At 51.9% G+C, this 16,470-nt stretch overlaps 1 protein-coding gene across 1 annotated transcript in view; it reads right to left on the reverse strand.

Moving 5' to 3' along the window:
- Positions 1-15,641, reverse strand: part of LOC111153301 (immunoglobulin superfamily DCC subclass member 4) — a 38,216-nt gene extending 22,575 nt beyond the window's left edge. The window contains exons 1-3 of the mRNA XM_022512238.1: positions 15,530-15,641; positions 6,245-6,589; positions 5,496-5,637 (exon numbers count right to left, since the gene is read on the reverse strand). Coding sequence (XP_022367946.1) covers positions 5,496-5,637; positions 6,245-6,589; positions 15,530-15,641 — 599 coding nt within the window. The remainder of the gene's footprint in view (positions 1-5,495; positions 5,638-6,244; positions 6,590-15,529) is intronic.
- Positions 15,642-16,470: the final 829 nt, after the last annotated feature.

Raw genomic sequence — 16,470 nt, forward strand, 5'->3', positions numbered from 1 at the left:
CTGAGAGCCCCAGTTTCTCAACAAAGCAAATGATGCTGGTCCCTGGATATAGGTTAGGTCAAGGTTGGAGAGGGAATGGGGCAGCAGTGTGCTTGATGAAGGTCCCTTGGCTCATGGGGAAATGGGTATGAAACAATTTAAATGCAGCCAAGGAGAACTAGCTCAAGGGCATTGGGAGAAAATTCTGGCCACAGGCCTGGAAACCTGCTGTGGCCCAAAGACTTAAAGAATGCACATAAGCCTGCTTCACTCCCTCCCTCATGCCACAGGCAAACCCAGCTCTCTCCCAGGGTCTTACCTTCAGCTCCAGCAGCTGCCCACGTCAGTGCTGGGGCCAGCAGGGGAGAGGGGACATGGAGGCAAAGGGTGGTGGGAGGTAAGATCCTGGGCCAGGAAAATTTGATGGAAAAGGACAAGTGGGGAAGGACAAGTAGAACCCATCTGGGAAATAAGACCTCCACCTCCATCCAGGTCTCTTCCACCTAATAAATCCCGCCTCCAAGACCCTTCCTCCTCCTTCAGGCTACGTAGCTGACCTTGCCTGCAGGTTTTCCACCAGAGCAACCCACATTTCCTAACCCCAAAGTTTCCCAGGCTTTCCATGGAAATTGTGCTCCGGGTACCCAAAAGCTGATACTTCTCTGACAAGGAACATTTCCTTATTATGTGTGGGAAAGGAAGGAGGGAGGGAGGAGGGGACGGAGGGAGGAAAGAAGGGAGAAAAAAGCGATACCTTTCTCAGATACGGTACAATCACTGCAGCCAACAGAAGTTGGTCTCCTCTGCTTACCACCACCCCAGTGTCCTCTGCACGGACACAGCCTTGCCTGCATTGCACTGTCTCCTAAGCAAGGGCTCCACACCTTTCTAACCTGAGCCACTTTCCAACCCTCTAGCCAAGAGGGCAATGGAACCACTTTTAGTGTTCATTTAAAATCTTTTCTGTTTTGTTAAAACGTGTTTTTAGGAGCCCTGTCCATGGAAAGATGTCCAAGATACATTGGTGAGTGGGGGGGAAAACGTCACCAAACAGTGTTTATGAAGCAGTTCTATGTTTGGGAACCTGAAAAATGATATGTTAGGATATGCACAGAAAAAGTCAAGGACGGTAGAGCTTGCATCATTCAGGGAGGTTTTCTCTGGCAGTGTGATTACTGTGAATGCTTATTTGTTGTGTTTAAAATTTTGTTTTTGAATATTTATTAGGTTGGAAATAGAAAACCTGAAGAACTGAAATTGAATAAATAAAATCTTTTAAAAAATAAATTTTAAAAATTGAAATTGGATAAAAGCATGACCTTGAACCCTTTATTGTGGAAATCCAGGCTCCTAACACAGAAACAGCTGTGACATAGCGGAGAGAGCTGGTTCCAGCAGATGTGATTGTACCAAGTGACATCACATGTCTGGGCCTCAGTTTCTCATCTGAAAAATGGATTAAATAGTCCTGTCCGGCCTACTTCACAACCCCAGCCCTACTGTGTTGTGAGTTCACAATAGATAATGGGCAGAAACACTATCTATGAATCCCAGATTCTAAACACACGTTTAAATGACATAAACTGTAAACATTTAAAAGACTGGGAGGGAACAATCCTAAGAGTAACAACTGTCTATGTCCAGTTGGTAGGTGACTTTTTCCCATTAAAATGGTATGTTTTATTACTTTAAAAATAATTCAGATTGCAAATAAAACAAAATAGCTACTTATAGAATGAAAAGCAACCTCTGTCCAAAAGGAAAGGATCGTTCTCTTTCCAAGCCTGCGTCTGAGCCCCAACCCCAAAAGGCCACTTGGAACCAGGGATTCAAGAACACAGCAAAGGGGCACCTGGCTGGTTCAGTTGGTAGAGCATGAGACTTGATCTTGGGGCCATGAGTTTGAGCCCCATCTTGGGTGTAGAGATTACTTTTTTAAAAAAAAGTACACAGTAGAAACTTCACAGCTGCTCTGAATTTCAGAAGGGCCAAGGTGCCCCCACCCTGAGCCCTTCATAGATCCACCCAGGGAAAAGGGCCACTGGCCAAGGGTCACACGAGGTTGACAGACACCCTGGGCCCTGGGAGATGCGTAGGGCAAAAGACTACCTTAGGGAGCCTGCAGACTGAGGTCCATTGGTGCCACATTTTTAAAGTGTGAGTGAATGGTGATAACAAAAATGATTGCAAGTGGATCTAGGCACACATTTTTTATCCCAGCGGTTATGTATTTATTTTTATGGCTACCTTGTATTTATGGTAAGCGTTGCTGGTTTTCCATTTTACTGCAGTGAGATAATGTTCCTTTTCAGCGTATGTTAAAGTTACAGAAGAGAGCTGAGTTAAAGAAATGTATTAAGTAGGTGATTGAATAAATGGCCCAGGAATGGCCAAAATTATAAAGGGGGTTTGTGAGTGCCTGGGATGTGGGAAACATTGTGCTCATTGATTGCTGGTTCCCATGGAAAGAAAATTATCCCCTATCATTAGACATTAGTGTAAGCAGCAGGGAATTGCCTCGGGCTCTAGTCCTCACCATCAGTTCTGAAAATACACACCCATACCTTGACAGTGTGTTTATTAACTGCACGTGCGCACGGTCCCCAAGAAGGCACACGGTCTCCAAACCACTGGGTTGAGTTTATGAATAGCGTATTTGTACATGTCCTATATCTGGGCCTGTGTAAAAATACATACCTTGGGCATAATCAAGTTGCTGTTTAAGACATTTTTTTATTTCCCCTACACAATGTGCTGGGACATGTGAGCCTGGCTTATTTATAGCTAAGGATCACTTTTCAGAGGACTTGGGGGCCAGCACTCTCAGAGCCCAGGAACTGGCAGCTCCAGACTTCTGGGAGAGGCCTGTGGCTTCGTAGAATGAAGCCTGAACTAGATGTAGGGAGATAACAGAGCCCTACTGTTTGCTGGGAAACTTTGGGGGAAGTAACGTGTCCACTCAGAGCCACAGCTGGCTGACCTCCGAGCCCATCTGTAGCATCAACTTCTCCAGACCCTGCAGCTTCCCTACCCCAACCACCGAATCACAAGAGGCTTGTGTGTCATTCATGCCAGGCCTCTGGCATCCCACACTCCATGTCCTAGCTGTGTGACCTGGGTCAAGTTACTTCTGTCTCTGATCCCCGAGTCTCTCACTTAACAATCCAGATAATCATATCTGCCATAACTATGTATGTAGACCTGGAAGGAGGTTCATGACGTGTGAAGTGAAAAAAAAAAAAAAAGTAGAAGTTGCTTTATAATCCCATTTATGTTTTAGAAAAAAGGTGGAGCAAAAAAAAAAAAAAAAACCATACAGGGGCACCTGGCTGGCTCAGTCGTTAGAGCAGGTGACTCTTGATCTAGGAGTCATGAGTCCGAGCCCCACACTAGGAGTTTACTTAAAACAAGTAAACAGGGGCACCTGGGTGGCTCAGTGGGTTAAGCCTCTGCCTTCAGCTCAGGCATGATCTCAGGGTCCTGGGATCAAGCCCTGCATGGGGCTCTCTGCTCAGCAGGGAGCCTACTTCTCCCCCATCCCCCGCCTGCCTCTCTGCCTACTTGTGATCTCTTTCTCTCTGTCAAATAAATAAGTAAAATCTTTTTTTAAAGAATGCCACAAACAAACAAACAAAAAACCCCTGTGTGTACAACATAATCCAAATTTTAAAAGAGGGTATTTATAAACATACAGGGGAAAATTCCAGAGGACAGACATGAAAACTAACAGAGACTTTCTATGGATGATGACTGTTTCTTCTGTTTTGCTTACGTGAATGTGAAAAAGGCATCTTCCAGGAATATAAACTAAAAGTAAATAGAAGAAAATATGGAAATTAAGGAATACCTGCCTTGAAGGATAAAGGGAAGGATTAAGTGAGAAAACATAGCTCACATTAACTGGGTCCTATCATGCCTTTCAACAGGGGGCGACTTCTCGGCTCTCTCCTACTCTCTCTGGGGGCTGCCAGGAGGGGGCTCTCCCTTGGTTCTCACTCAGCAACTCCCAGACAGCAGCAAGGGGCCCACATTTGCAAGGCACAGAAGTTAAAAAGTCAGCGCTAGAAAGGCTGGGTCAGCACTTCCAAGATCGCTCCCTAGAATGCTCATTCATGGGATGTTAACAGGGCTGCGGCAAAAGGGGCTGCGGGGCAGATGAATCTAGGAAGTGCTTGCTTCAGCAAGTTTAACAGGCTTTCCATACAGGACTTCTCAGAGCCTTGTCAACACCAAGAAGGGGATTTTATAGGCATTTTTCCCTACGTTATTTGACCACAGAATACTTCTACTCGAGAAGCACTTTTAGTGACTAATTGTTTTCCAAAGAACAGTGATCTAATCCAACCCTTTCATTTTTTTTTTTCTTTTCTTTTAATTTTATAGATGGGGGGAATGAAGCTGAGTGAGAGAGCCTCTTCGAGGGGCAACAGGCCAAGCAATCATCCAAATCAGCAGCTTGACCTGCTTCCTCCCTCACAACTGTTGCAGGGATGTGCCCTGTGGCTTATCTACCCAGAAGTTTTCCCTACACCTTCCCCCCTACCTAGATGTGGGCACAAGTCAGAGGAGCTGGGACAGGTCAACACACTCAAGACAGATTAGTCTCAGGGCAGGGAGACCTGTAAACCAGTGTTTCTTAGCCCGTGGAGCCCTACCTGCACCAGGAGAGGACGAGAGCGGGTGAGCTGGTAACTACAGCTCAAGAGATGGAGGCAGAGGACAGTGCCCGGGAGAGGATTCGGGGGAGGGGGTGCTGGGAAAGGCCTTGGAGCCACATCTCCAAAGATGTAAGAATCCAAGGGGTGACAACTGTGTGGTGAGACCAACTCCGAGTCCACAAAAGCAAACAAGCCTCGTGCTTTCTACTCGTGCTGCAGGTACATCTGGGCCTTCCCAGGAGGCCACAGTAAGGGTCAAGTCCTGGGTCTAGCTTCTGCTGCTCTTTGACCCCAGAAACTCTTCCCTGGGATCACTGCACCTACCCACTGCTTTATGGGGAGGGAGGAGGGTAAAACAGGAAGGACTTCCGTAACCCTGTATCACATGCTGCACCCCACAGGTTGGCATCGAGAGACAAGAGAGGTTCTGCCTCCAGGGTAGAGCTGCCGGAGGAACCCTGCAGACAGAAAGCCTCCCAGCAGCCTCCATGCTCTGCTCTGAAGGAACAACAAACTTCCTGCCACTGACTCACCTGTGGCCTCGGACAATTACAGAGCTTCTCTCTGGCCCTCAGTCTCCTCTTCAGTAAGGCAGATAAGCTCTGAAGGACCCTACCACTGCTCTCTACTTGAGCTCCATAGCTTCGTGGGTGGCATTCTTTGCAGGGAACAAAACTGCTTGCCCAGCTTCTCTTTGGGGCCTAAGTGAACGAAGAGCCAGGCCACGGTTGGCTCCTAAGTCAGTTCGGGCAAATGGAGCTACTGTGGCTCTAAGAATCCTGGTTCCTGAGCACATGCCGGGGCTCTCTCTGGCCAGCCTACTGGGACCCTCTCCCCACTCCCCCACAGGATACTCACCGAGGATCCTCCGGCACTGGGACCTGGTCCTTCTCCCAGGTGATGACGGGAGCTGGCAGCCCTTCAATGTGGCACTCAAACCGAGCCGTCCCATTCTCCTCCACCACCTGAGACTCCGGGTGCAGAGAGAAGCCTGCGAGTGCTGGGGGCGAGGGTGGCGAGACACAGGCAGGGACAGAGGAGGAGCACAGGAAAGGGGGGGCGCACACAGTGAGACACACGTACACACACGCACACGGTGCATGCACACACACACAGAAACACGGGCGGTCGGGGGACAGAAACACAAGCAGGGCAAATTCCAGCCAACAGAGACAATTGAAAAGGCAGCAGGGGGATAAGAAGCGGTGATTATTGGTCAGACGCTGGGTCAGAATGAATTGCAGCACCCCACACCTAACGTCACCATGATGGTCAGACCACAGTAAGATGGACATTTCTCCTGGCCTAAAATGATTTCATGGTCATCTGTGCCTCTTGAGAACCCCCGAGGGGGTCTGCTCCTGTGCCCCACACTCTAAGAAGCCTTTATGGCAGGCTTCCCGGGGGAGAAACACAAGGAGGAGAAAGAAGAGGAGAGGTGGGAAGAAGGTAGCCATACCAGGAAGAGACCTGCTGAGCAGGATGAGAGGCATGGAAAGGGGAGTGGGCTCAAGGGACAGGCCTGTGTGCAAGGACTTAATGGGGATCCCACTTCCCACACCCCAGGCCTCCTGGGTCTCAGCTCAGCCCCCGAGGCAGGCACTTACTGGCGAGCTTGACCACCGCAGCCTGGCTGGCCACCACTCCCAGGGGGCCGTGGGCCAGGCAAGAGTAGCTGCCCTCAATGACCTCTGAGACCCCGGGGGCTGCCTCGTCACTGCCGTCGGGTGCAGGCGGCTGGGACAGCCGCAGGGAGCCATTGGGCAGCAGGTGCAGGTGGTCGTGCTCAGGCAGGGCCCCTCCGTCCTTGCTCCATGTGGTGCTGGTGGGGGGTCCGGCAGTCCCCAGACTACAGGCCAGCACTGCAGTTTGCCCTGGGCCCAGGATCACTTCCAGTGGCCCCGCACCACAGCTCAGCTCCACAGTCGTCTCCTGGGGCCACGGCAGCTCCCCTGCACAGAGAAGGCAGGTCCCAGGGCCATCAGTGTGTGTCCTCCCACCTCCCCCAGTCTCTAGATCCTGAGTCACCCACCCAGGGGCTGGGGCAACTCAAAGAATAACAGGTCTCATGGAGAGACCTGAGTCTGGATCCTGGCTCTGCCCTTCCCCACTGTGCTCTTGGGCAGTTGCCACTCTTCTCTGGGCTCACCTTCCCAGTTTTCTCATCCACCAAAAAGCACAGTGCCTCACAACTTTCCTCCTAACAGTCAAATACGAGAAACAACCCAAGGGCTCATCACCTGGTGAATGGATAAATACCGCACTCAGCCATCAAAAGAAATGAAGTACTGATACTTGCTTCATGGAAGAACTTTAAAAACTTTACATTAAGTGATAGAAGCCAGTCACAAAATGATACATATTCTATGATCTCATTCCTATGTAATGTCCAGAAGACACAACTCCACAGAGACAGAAAGTAGGGTAATGGCTGCCAGGGGCTGGGGAGACGGAAGAATGAGAAGCGAGGGACATGAGGTTTCTTTTTGGGGTGATAGGAATGTTCTGGAACTAGACTATGGTGATGGTTGTGCAACCTTGTGAGCATACACAAAACCACTGTTGTGTACACTGGTGAGTTCTGTGGTGTGTAAACTGTATCTCAGTTTAAAAGGATCCAGGAATTCCTTCCTTCTAGGGCTGTTGTGAGATGCAGGGTAGGAAAAGAGCACAGCACGGTGCCTGGCTTGGCACAGAATTGGCTTTCAGTAAGGTCCTCCTTTCCTGGAACCTTCCAGATCATCTTGACCACAATCGCTCAACCTACTGTGCCCCGGTGGCAGGCAGGGCTGAGCACTCCTTCCTACTGCTCAATTCTCCTAGGCCAGGCAGCAAGCCAGAGCCTGTCTCCAGGGGTCCCAGCAGGGCCTGCAGCTCCAAAGCTGCCCCCTGCCACCAAGGGAAGAGTAAGGGGAAAATGGAGGAAGGGAATGTCATTCCAGGGTCAAGGCAAAAACACACAAAGGCCAATGCTTCTCATTTTAACCAACATGTTGACAAGGCCCAGTCGCCATTATTCACAGAGAAATGGTTGTTTCCCCAGTTGTGTTGGCCTGCTGCCTTCCTGTCCCATACAAGCTCAATGGTCCGAGGTCCCTTCTCATCCTCTGACCTGACACTTTGCTTAAAGGTGGAATGGCACATCTGAGAGTGAACCCAAGACAGAGGTGAGTACAGTGGCTCATCCTTACTACGAGGCAGGTCTGGGCAGACAGCCTTGGGAGGGCATGCAGAAAGCCAAAGGGCTTGGGAATCAGGCAACCGCTCAGTTCTGGACCTGGCTCTGTCACAGTCCGGCTGTGTGGCCTTGGGCCAGTCACTTCTTCTGGACGTTAGTTTTACTCAAACATATCAGGTGATGTGTGAGATTCTATGCTGTTAGAATGATTCAGTGAATAGTCACACCTGGATATACCTCTGGATATACCTATTCCTTTTTTTTTTTTTAAGATTTTATTTATTTATTTGACAGACAGAGATCACAAAGTAGGCAAAGAGGCAGGCAGAGAGAGAGAGCGAGAGGAGGAAGCAGGCTCCCCGCGGAGCAGAGAGCCCGACATGGGGCTCGATCCCAGCACGCTGGGATCATGACCTGAGCCGAAGGCAAAGGCTTTAACCCACTGAGCTACCCAGGCACCCCTGGATATACCTATTCCTGAGCAAACCTACAGAACACCATCTAGACACACATACAAACTGTAGACACAATCTTCCACACCTGAACACACACACCCAAGTTTCTGCCACACTTGTCAAAACCCGGACATATCTGTGCCCACACTTAGAACCCTTGTCTGTCCCCAGGCTCTCTTCCCAGCACTCCTGGAGAGAAACAATACTGAGCGGCAAAGAGAAGTCCCAGCTGGCCCAGATACGGAGGCCAGGACCGAAGCCAGGCTCTGACACTACTTGCGAAGGATGGAGAGACCAAGGGGGCCAAAAATGGGCCTCTGCCTCTCCTAATTCATCGGGAAGGCTCTACTTGCCCCTGCCCCTGCTCGCCTGGGCTCAGCATTACTAATGGATGCAGGGAGAAGGCAGGCCTTGTCCTCACCCAGTCTCCATTCTGATAGGGGAAACCAAACTGGCATTCATGTCACTCGGGGCTGTTGGTTGTGGTGGAAAGAGCATTAGACCTTGGGACAGAAGATCTAGTTTCCAATCTTGCTGCTCCACCTACCAGCTGTTTAACCTCTCTGGGCCTTAGTTTCCACATCTGTAAAATGAAGGGGACACTACCAAGCCTGTGAGGAGTAAACAAAATGATGGATGTCAGCGCCACCAACGGTGGGACGGGAGCTCATTCTTTAAAGGCACTTCAGAGGGCACCTGGGTGGCTCAGTTGGTTAAGTAACTGCCTTCGGCTCAGGTCATGATCCTGGAGTCCCAGGATCAAGTCCCACATCAGGCCCTCTGCTCATCAGGGAGCTCTGCCCCTCGCCCCTTTCATGTTCTCTCTCTCTCTCTCTCTCAAATAAATAAAAAATCTTAAAAAAAAAAAAAAGGCACTTCAGAAACTGTACAAGTGTTTGGGGTTTGGGGTTTTTTTTGTTTTTGTTTTTTTTAAATGAAAGATTTTTTTTTCTTTTTTTCTTTTTTACTCTACCAATGCTAATTACTGTTCTAACAACCAGTCCCTTCTACCTCTGCGGCCCTCGATTCTAAGATTCAAACACAGGGTAGGGGGGAGGCAAGCCCGGGCTCTCAGCCCAGCGGCTTCCAATTGCCTGGTTCCAGCCGCTGAGCAGTCAGTTTGCACTTCAGGGGAGAAAAGCCCCACATGACACGAATCCCTGAGCCCTCCGGCGGCCTCCCCGCCCCCCACAGCACGTCCGGGGCCTGGAAAATCCCCTGCCGCGCTGAACAAACAATGTGAACAGTTGGAGCCCGAGCAGCTGCTGGGTATGTCAGCAGCCTGGGCTCTGGCGGGCAGGACGGCAGCCAGAGAGGCCGGCGGCTGGCTGCGGAGCCCAGAGGAGGCTCCGATTCCCTTCCTGAATATTCATGGATCAGCAGATGTCTGGCTTCCCCACCTCTGAGGAGCCCAGCGCCCAACAAGGTAGCACAGGGAAACCAACAGGGATGTAGATGTGCAGAGAACCAGGGGTCCCCCTCGGAGAGGACCCTGGTGGTAGAAATGTCCTGGAAGCTGGGGATTCCTCACTGTATGTAAGTGGGGAAACTGAGGACCAGAAAGGGGTGGGGGTCTCCTCTCCCCAGGAGACAGTGTGGGGAAACCATCCTTTGATCTTCTGGGGATAAATCCAGCACTGACGAGAAAGTTGCTCTAGAGTAAGAAAGAGGGTTCTCTCTGCCTCAGTGCCCAGCCCAACTTCTGTGCCCAGGACATGCCTTCCTCCCCGCCACGCCTCCCCCGCCCCCCAGGCTCAGCTCCAGTGCCAGCCCTCTGTGAGGCTGCCCCTGCCTGGCCACTCCCCCCTCCCAGGAAGCTTTATGTGTTTCCTATCACATAGCCACTTGCAGGTCCCTTAGCCATCCCTCCTCTTGCCTAGATGGACAATAGGGTATGGGCGGTGGGGGGACAAGCCTTGGTCTGAAGTCAGGGTCCTCCTGGGTCATTTGCTATATGGCCTTGGGCCTGCAACTTTTCCTCTTTCAGCCTCAGTTTCCTCAGCCTGCAAAGGAGAAGTCTCCACTATTCTCATTTTTGCCAAAATTCTCCCAGCAGCAGAGGGGAACATAGGTAGGAGGCTTGCTGATGCCCCAAATGTTTTGATTTTTAAACCTTTGGCACATTTTGCATTCTTCTCCATTACACAGCAATGTTTCCTTTAACGTAAATGTGGTTCCTACACCACCAGATCTTTTAGTAAAAGTGATGCTCTGAGGAGTGGACCTTGTTTGTCCTGTGGCTTCCCGGCCACCCCTTTCCTGCCACCCCCGGCCCACTGCCATGGCTGACCCCCAAAGCCCTTCCCACAAGCAGTTCTCAGCTGTCCCTCTCAGGACTGGGGACACGGTGGACTCTGGCTGCCCACCAGCTTTCTGCCTCGATGGGGACAATTCCTTCTCCTCAGGCTCCTTGGTGAGACCCTGTCAGAGACACAGAACTTCTATGCTTGGGAGCCCTGAGGCCATCTCTCAATCTTTTCCTAACAGATTATTTTACCCATTTACAGGATAAATTAGATTTTATGAGGCCAATTAGAACCCAGAAAGAGAGGAGATTTGCGGCGGAGCCCCAGGGCCCACTCAATGCTGTTTCGTGGGGTTAGTGGGGCCTGATGTGAGCCGGGGTCCCATTTTCCAGTAAACTCTCAGGAAAGGGACCAGTGGGTGGGAGAGGGGAACCAAGCCTAGATGTCTCGGCTCATTAAGACAACAACTTGCCACAGACATCAATGCCTTGTCACTTCTGAATTTCAGAGCCCAACAGATTTACAACTTGTTTTCAGGGTACAGGCAGTTCTCCATGACCCCCATCACCACTCTCTTTTCCTAGGAGACCCAAGTCAGTGTCTTCCAGAAACTCCTCCCCCCACCCCCGACCTTGGCCACCTCCCTTACCACACGCTGATCCCCTCCCACCAACAGCTGGAAGGAGAGCTTGGGACAGTTGCCTGGGACACAGGGAAGGCTGTACAGTTCCCTTCATCTGTGCTCCTGAGAGGCCCAACCTCAGTGGACTTGACAGCAAAGCCACACTCAGCTCCTGCCTACCTCCTGATCCCTGCTTGCCTCTGTCCCCACTGGACCAAACCACTTTCAGCTCTCTGAGAGCTCACTGCTGTTCCATATGTTGATCCTGCTGCTCCCTCTCCCCACAGTAGCTATGCCATCCCAGGGTCTGATTGAGTTGCTTCTCCTTTTTCTGTCCCATAGGACCCGGGGCACCTTGGCCACTGCAGTTATTACTTGAGGTTTTACACTTTCTTTTCTCCCCTATCAGGCAACAAACTCAGCATCATGTCCTAGTCAGCCTTCTAAATCTCTAGTCCCAGAAACAGTGCCTGGTATACAGTAGGTGCTCAATAAATATTCTTTGAACACGTAAGTAGACACGTGGAGACACAGCCCCTTATGCTTTTCCAAGCCTCAATTTCCTTATTTGTAAAAATTACAGGAACTCCCTTAAGGGCTGGATGTGTTGGGAATAATACATGTGGAAACTGCCTATCTGGCAACTAGCAGACACTTGACGAAATGCTTAAAAAGCACAGAGACAGAACAGCAAACTCACACTGAAAAAAACTCTGTACTTACACATTACCAGGACTAGGAAGCTCACTACCTCACCTGTTCTCCTGCCATATGGCTCATATGATTCAAAATAGCTTTCTTTTGTGCCCACCTTTCTTTCCCTGTATGCTCTGATCACTTGCTGGAACTTTGTCCTCCAAACTATGTGACAAGGTAATGAGCCTCTTATCAAACCATCCAGAAGTCTTAGCTCTGCACCAGCTCACATGCTCAGGTCTGCATCTGAAACAGAGGTTACTGAGCCTCTGCTTCTCTGACCTCAGTGACCCGAAAGCCCCTCAAATCCAGAGGGCGCAGCCTCAGCAGTGAGTAACTAACAGCCTACCTAGCCCAGAATACAAGGATTCTATTTCTCTGCATGTCAGGGCCAGAACATTATCTCTTGGATTTTCCTCCCAACCCCAGCTCCTAGGACCCTCCTCCCACCAGGCTAGGGCTGGCGTCCTCCTCCATCAAAGCTGCTCTTACTCCTCCTCCCCTCTCCCCATCCTCCAGGGAGCTGGGAACCCCCCAAGCCCACCTGGCAATGACATCTGTTCAGCATCTGGAATTCTGTGTCAAATCTGGTTGCTGTACCTCAGAAACCGTGGAGGCCGAACAGAAGGTAGCGGGTGGGGAGGAGCGGAGAAGGGTGAATTCCAGAGCCCAGACTCAGACACACCAACTGAGGGAGGCCAAGCCCAAAGCTGGTAACTTCTCATGTGAGGGGGAGGGGATGCAGAGAGACCGAACTTGGGTATTTGTGTACCAAATCCAGGGAAGGTGTGGCTCCAGGAGCCAAGAGACTGGTTCCAGTCCCAGCTCAGTCCCTAGCCATGCAACTTTGGGATGTCACTCAGTTTTCTCATCTGGAAAATGGGTTCATGCTAAAATTATTTCTAGGGAGTTGGGTGAGGGATGGGCTAAGTAGGTGATGGGCATTAATGAGACACTTGGATGAGCACTGGGTGTTATATGTAATGTGACGAATCACTAAAGTCTACATCTGTAACCAATTTTACCACATACGTTAAGTAAGTAGAATTTAAATAAAAACTTAAAATTAAAAAAAAATATTTCTAAGTTCCCTTCAGTGCTGACATTGGATGACACTCTAATTGTGAGAGAGCTTAACTTGAAATAGGTACCTTTAGGAGTAAAGAAAGGAACTGGTAATTTACACACAACACATGATGAATTGGGCCATGAAACTACCTAAAAGTCAGATAACTTCTGGACAAAATTCACTGTTAAGAGAAACTTGTTGGACATGGTTCCTAACCTGGAGATAGAATCAGAGAGGGCCATGCCAACTGAGGTGGGCCTCTGAGTCTCTGGGCCGAGAAAGAGATGGGGGTGAGGGGACTTACCTGGTGAGGAGAAAGCAGCTGTCATGTTCTGTGAGCCTTCCTATGTAACAGACCTCTGGCACACCCCCCAGTTCTGATTCAGTGGAGGGGAGAGCCCCACATCTTGCACTGATAAAAACCAGCACTCAGCAGGGGTACCTGGGTGGCTCAGTGGGTTAAGCCTCGGCCTTTGGCTCAGGTCATGATCTCAGGGTCCTGGGATCAAGCCCCGCATCAGGCTCTCTGCTCAGCAGGGAGCCTGCTTCCCTCTCTCTCTCTGCCTGCCTCTCTGCCTACTTGTGATCTCTCTCTCTCTGTCAAATAAGTAAAAATCTTAAAAAACAAAACAAAACAAAAAAACCCAGCACTCAGCATTCTACTACTACCCCCAGACAGGAGTCCCATTCCTATAAATCTCCCCAGTTCCCAGTCCCTGGCTGGAACAGTGTTGGGGGACACCAGCCCTGTATTCTGCCCAGTTCAGGTTGCTGAAGTGTCTATTATTCTGGACCTCCCCCTCCCTGCCCACCTGCAAACTCAGTCTATCCTCAGATCCTACTGATTCTACTTCCTAAATACCTCTAGAAGCCAGCTACTCTGGCCACACCAACTGCCATGACGCTCGTTGCCACCATCCTCTCTTCTGGAATACTACAACAGCCTCCCAGGAAGCTGGAGCTTCCTGCCTCCAGCCCTGCCCACTGGCTGCAGTGAGCTGATGCAAAGCTGATCTTAAAACTTGCCAAGGGGGGCCGCCTGGGTGGCTCATTGAGTTTGGCCTCTGCCTTGGGCTGGGGTCATGGTCTCGGGGTCCTCAGGGTCCTGGGATTAAGCGCCATGTTGGACTCTCTGCTAGGCGGGGAGTCTGCTTCCCTCTCTCTCTCTCTCTGCGTGCCTCTTTGCCTACTTGTGATCTCTCTCTGTCAAAAAAAAATAAATAAAATCTTAAAAACAAACAAACAAACTTGCCAAGGGCTCACAGTGGTGGTGGCAGGGAGCTTTCAGGCAGAAACTTTGGTGGGGCTTATCAGGCCTTTCAGAAGCCCCTTCACCCTTCACTCTTGACACTCTATGGGCCCTGTCCTATCCAGCTCCAACCTCCCCCACTCTCACCCTGTGCTCTAAACTCCAGCCAGAGTTAGCTGCATTCACTGGTCTAAATGAAGTCACTTTGGAGCACCTATACATGCGGTTCACATGGCTCTCCTACAGGGCTAGCTGACCCTCTGCACTGAGCTCAATTATTCATCACTTCCTAAAGATGCCTTTCCTGACCTTTCCAAACCCTCTGTCAGTCTCCCACACACCACACTGCAAGCTCTGCATTAGGGACAAGGTCTGCCTCCTTATTTACTATATTCCAGGCACCAGGCACATGCTAAGTAAAAAAGGGTGCTCAGTAAATATTTGTTGAATGATTGAATGAATGAATGACCTTGGTCCAGATCAGGATGGCTAGTCAGAACGCTATAGGACTGTCTCCAGGCCTGTTAAGCTTTGCACACTCAACGGGTTTGGGAGACTGAGAGCGAGCAGCCTAGTTGCTTTAGCCATGCACACTGCTGTCCAGGGAGCCCCAGCTCAGGGCCCTGCCCCTGCCTGGTGCACTCAAGAGCAGGGAGAGGCCAGGTCTCAGAGGCAAACTGAGCCCCCTGCAGGAGGCCCCACCGGTATACTATAATGATAGAGAGTAGTTATTAGCCCTCATCCCACTAGGCTGGGTGACTCTGAGCCCATTCCTGGAGCTCCTGGAAAAGCGTTAAGAGGGTAGGCACAACTATTCCTTAATCCCCTGGGCTCCTGGGGGGCTGAGGCCTCTCCCTCACTTCCCCGCCCCCTTCACCTGACAATCCCTAGACTCGAGCCAGGGCTGGAGAGGGGCGTGTCTTTGTCCGGAGAAAAGGGGTCCGAGCATTTCCCGGCACTTTCCCACCCGCTGTTTGGGTTTCCTGGAGATGGGCCTGGGCCGGCCAGACGGAGGCTCCTTCCCCTCTCCGCCGTCCCTGCCTCTCTCCCACGTGGCCTGGCTGAGTCTCTCTGGAAAGCCGCAGCAGCTGGAGAGAAATCCCCCTCCCCACCCCCACCTCCAAATCCCTCCCCGACTCGCCCCGGACACATCCTCAGCTCCCCCCCTCCGCAGGGAAGGCAAGAACTAGGCGAACAAAGCGGGCAGCCCATCCCCCTCCCCAGCCCTGCCACCTACCTTCCCCAAGGGCCGTCCCCTAAACGCACACAGCACGGAAAGCGAGAGAGCTGGAGTGGAAGAAGGAGCCCTAGGCACAGAGCACTGGGATTCCGTCACCCCAGTCCCGGCCCTTTCTCCAGAGTGGATAACTCTCTTACCCCCATCCCAACCCGGCACTGAGGTGGGGGGCTGGAAGGAGGCCTTGCTGACCTGGGCAACGCTCTCCTGACCTGTCCCTGGTGGGTGGGGCAGGAATGACACGCGTCCCATCCCGAGAGCGAGTGTTGGATAAGTCCACGAAAGCAACTGGTTTCCTGCCCCCCTCCCCCAGCCCGCTCCGAGCCACGGGTTGGGGGAGCGACACTAACCACCCAACCCCCTGCCCCAACCAGCCCCAGGGACCACACCCACTGGGCAAAGTTGAGTGTTTTATCACCTCTACCCCCAGTCAATCCTGAATTGCCTGCCCAGTCCCCCCCAACCGCGGGCAAGGACACTCCCCAAAAGCCAAGGCCAAATATTAGCTCAGACCCATAAACACAATTAACACGATCTCGACACAAATGGAGGTGCTGACACACACCCCCCCCACACCCCTCCTCTTTCACGCACTCAACCCAGGAACACGCGCGGGCAAGACAGAGCCCGCCCGGTGCAAACCACCAACCCCGCAGCCACGGCCCCGCGATGCCACGCCGCGACCGTGACACGCACTGCGGACACGTACGCCCGCAGAAGCCCCCCGTCCCCACCCTCCGAGCGCGCGCGCACACACACTCACACACACTCACACTCCAGACTCCGCAAACCAAGGACACACACCCCCTGCGGCCAAGTCCGCGCCGCAGCAGCCCCCCCTCCCCACCCCCGGCCGCAGCTCGCAGACCCCCAGGCGCAGGCATCACGGGGACGGGCCGCCCTCGCCCCGCGGCCCCGCACTCGCTCGGGACCCGGGACGCACGCCAGCCCCGTAGCCCGGCGCAGCCTCGGGGCGCGGGCGCACCGACACGCCGCAGCCGCTCCCGCCACTGCCGCGGCGCCCGCCCTTACCGCGCGCGGCCAGCAGGCAGAAGGTCAGCGCCACGAGCCCACCGCCGCG

Source organism: Enhydra lutris, unplaced genomic scaffold (assembly GCF_002288905.1).
Source record: "Enhydra lutris kenyoni isolate GAN:26980312 unplaced genomic scaffold, ASM228890v2 scaffoldscaffold31, whole genome shotgun sequence".
Classification (NCBI taxonomy): domain Eukaryota; kingdom Metazoa; phylum Chordata; class Mammalia; order Carnivora; family Mustelidae; genus Enhydra; species Enhydra lutris.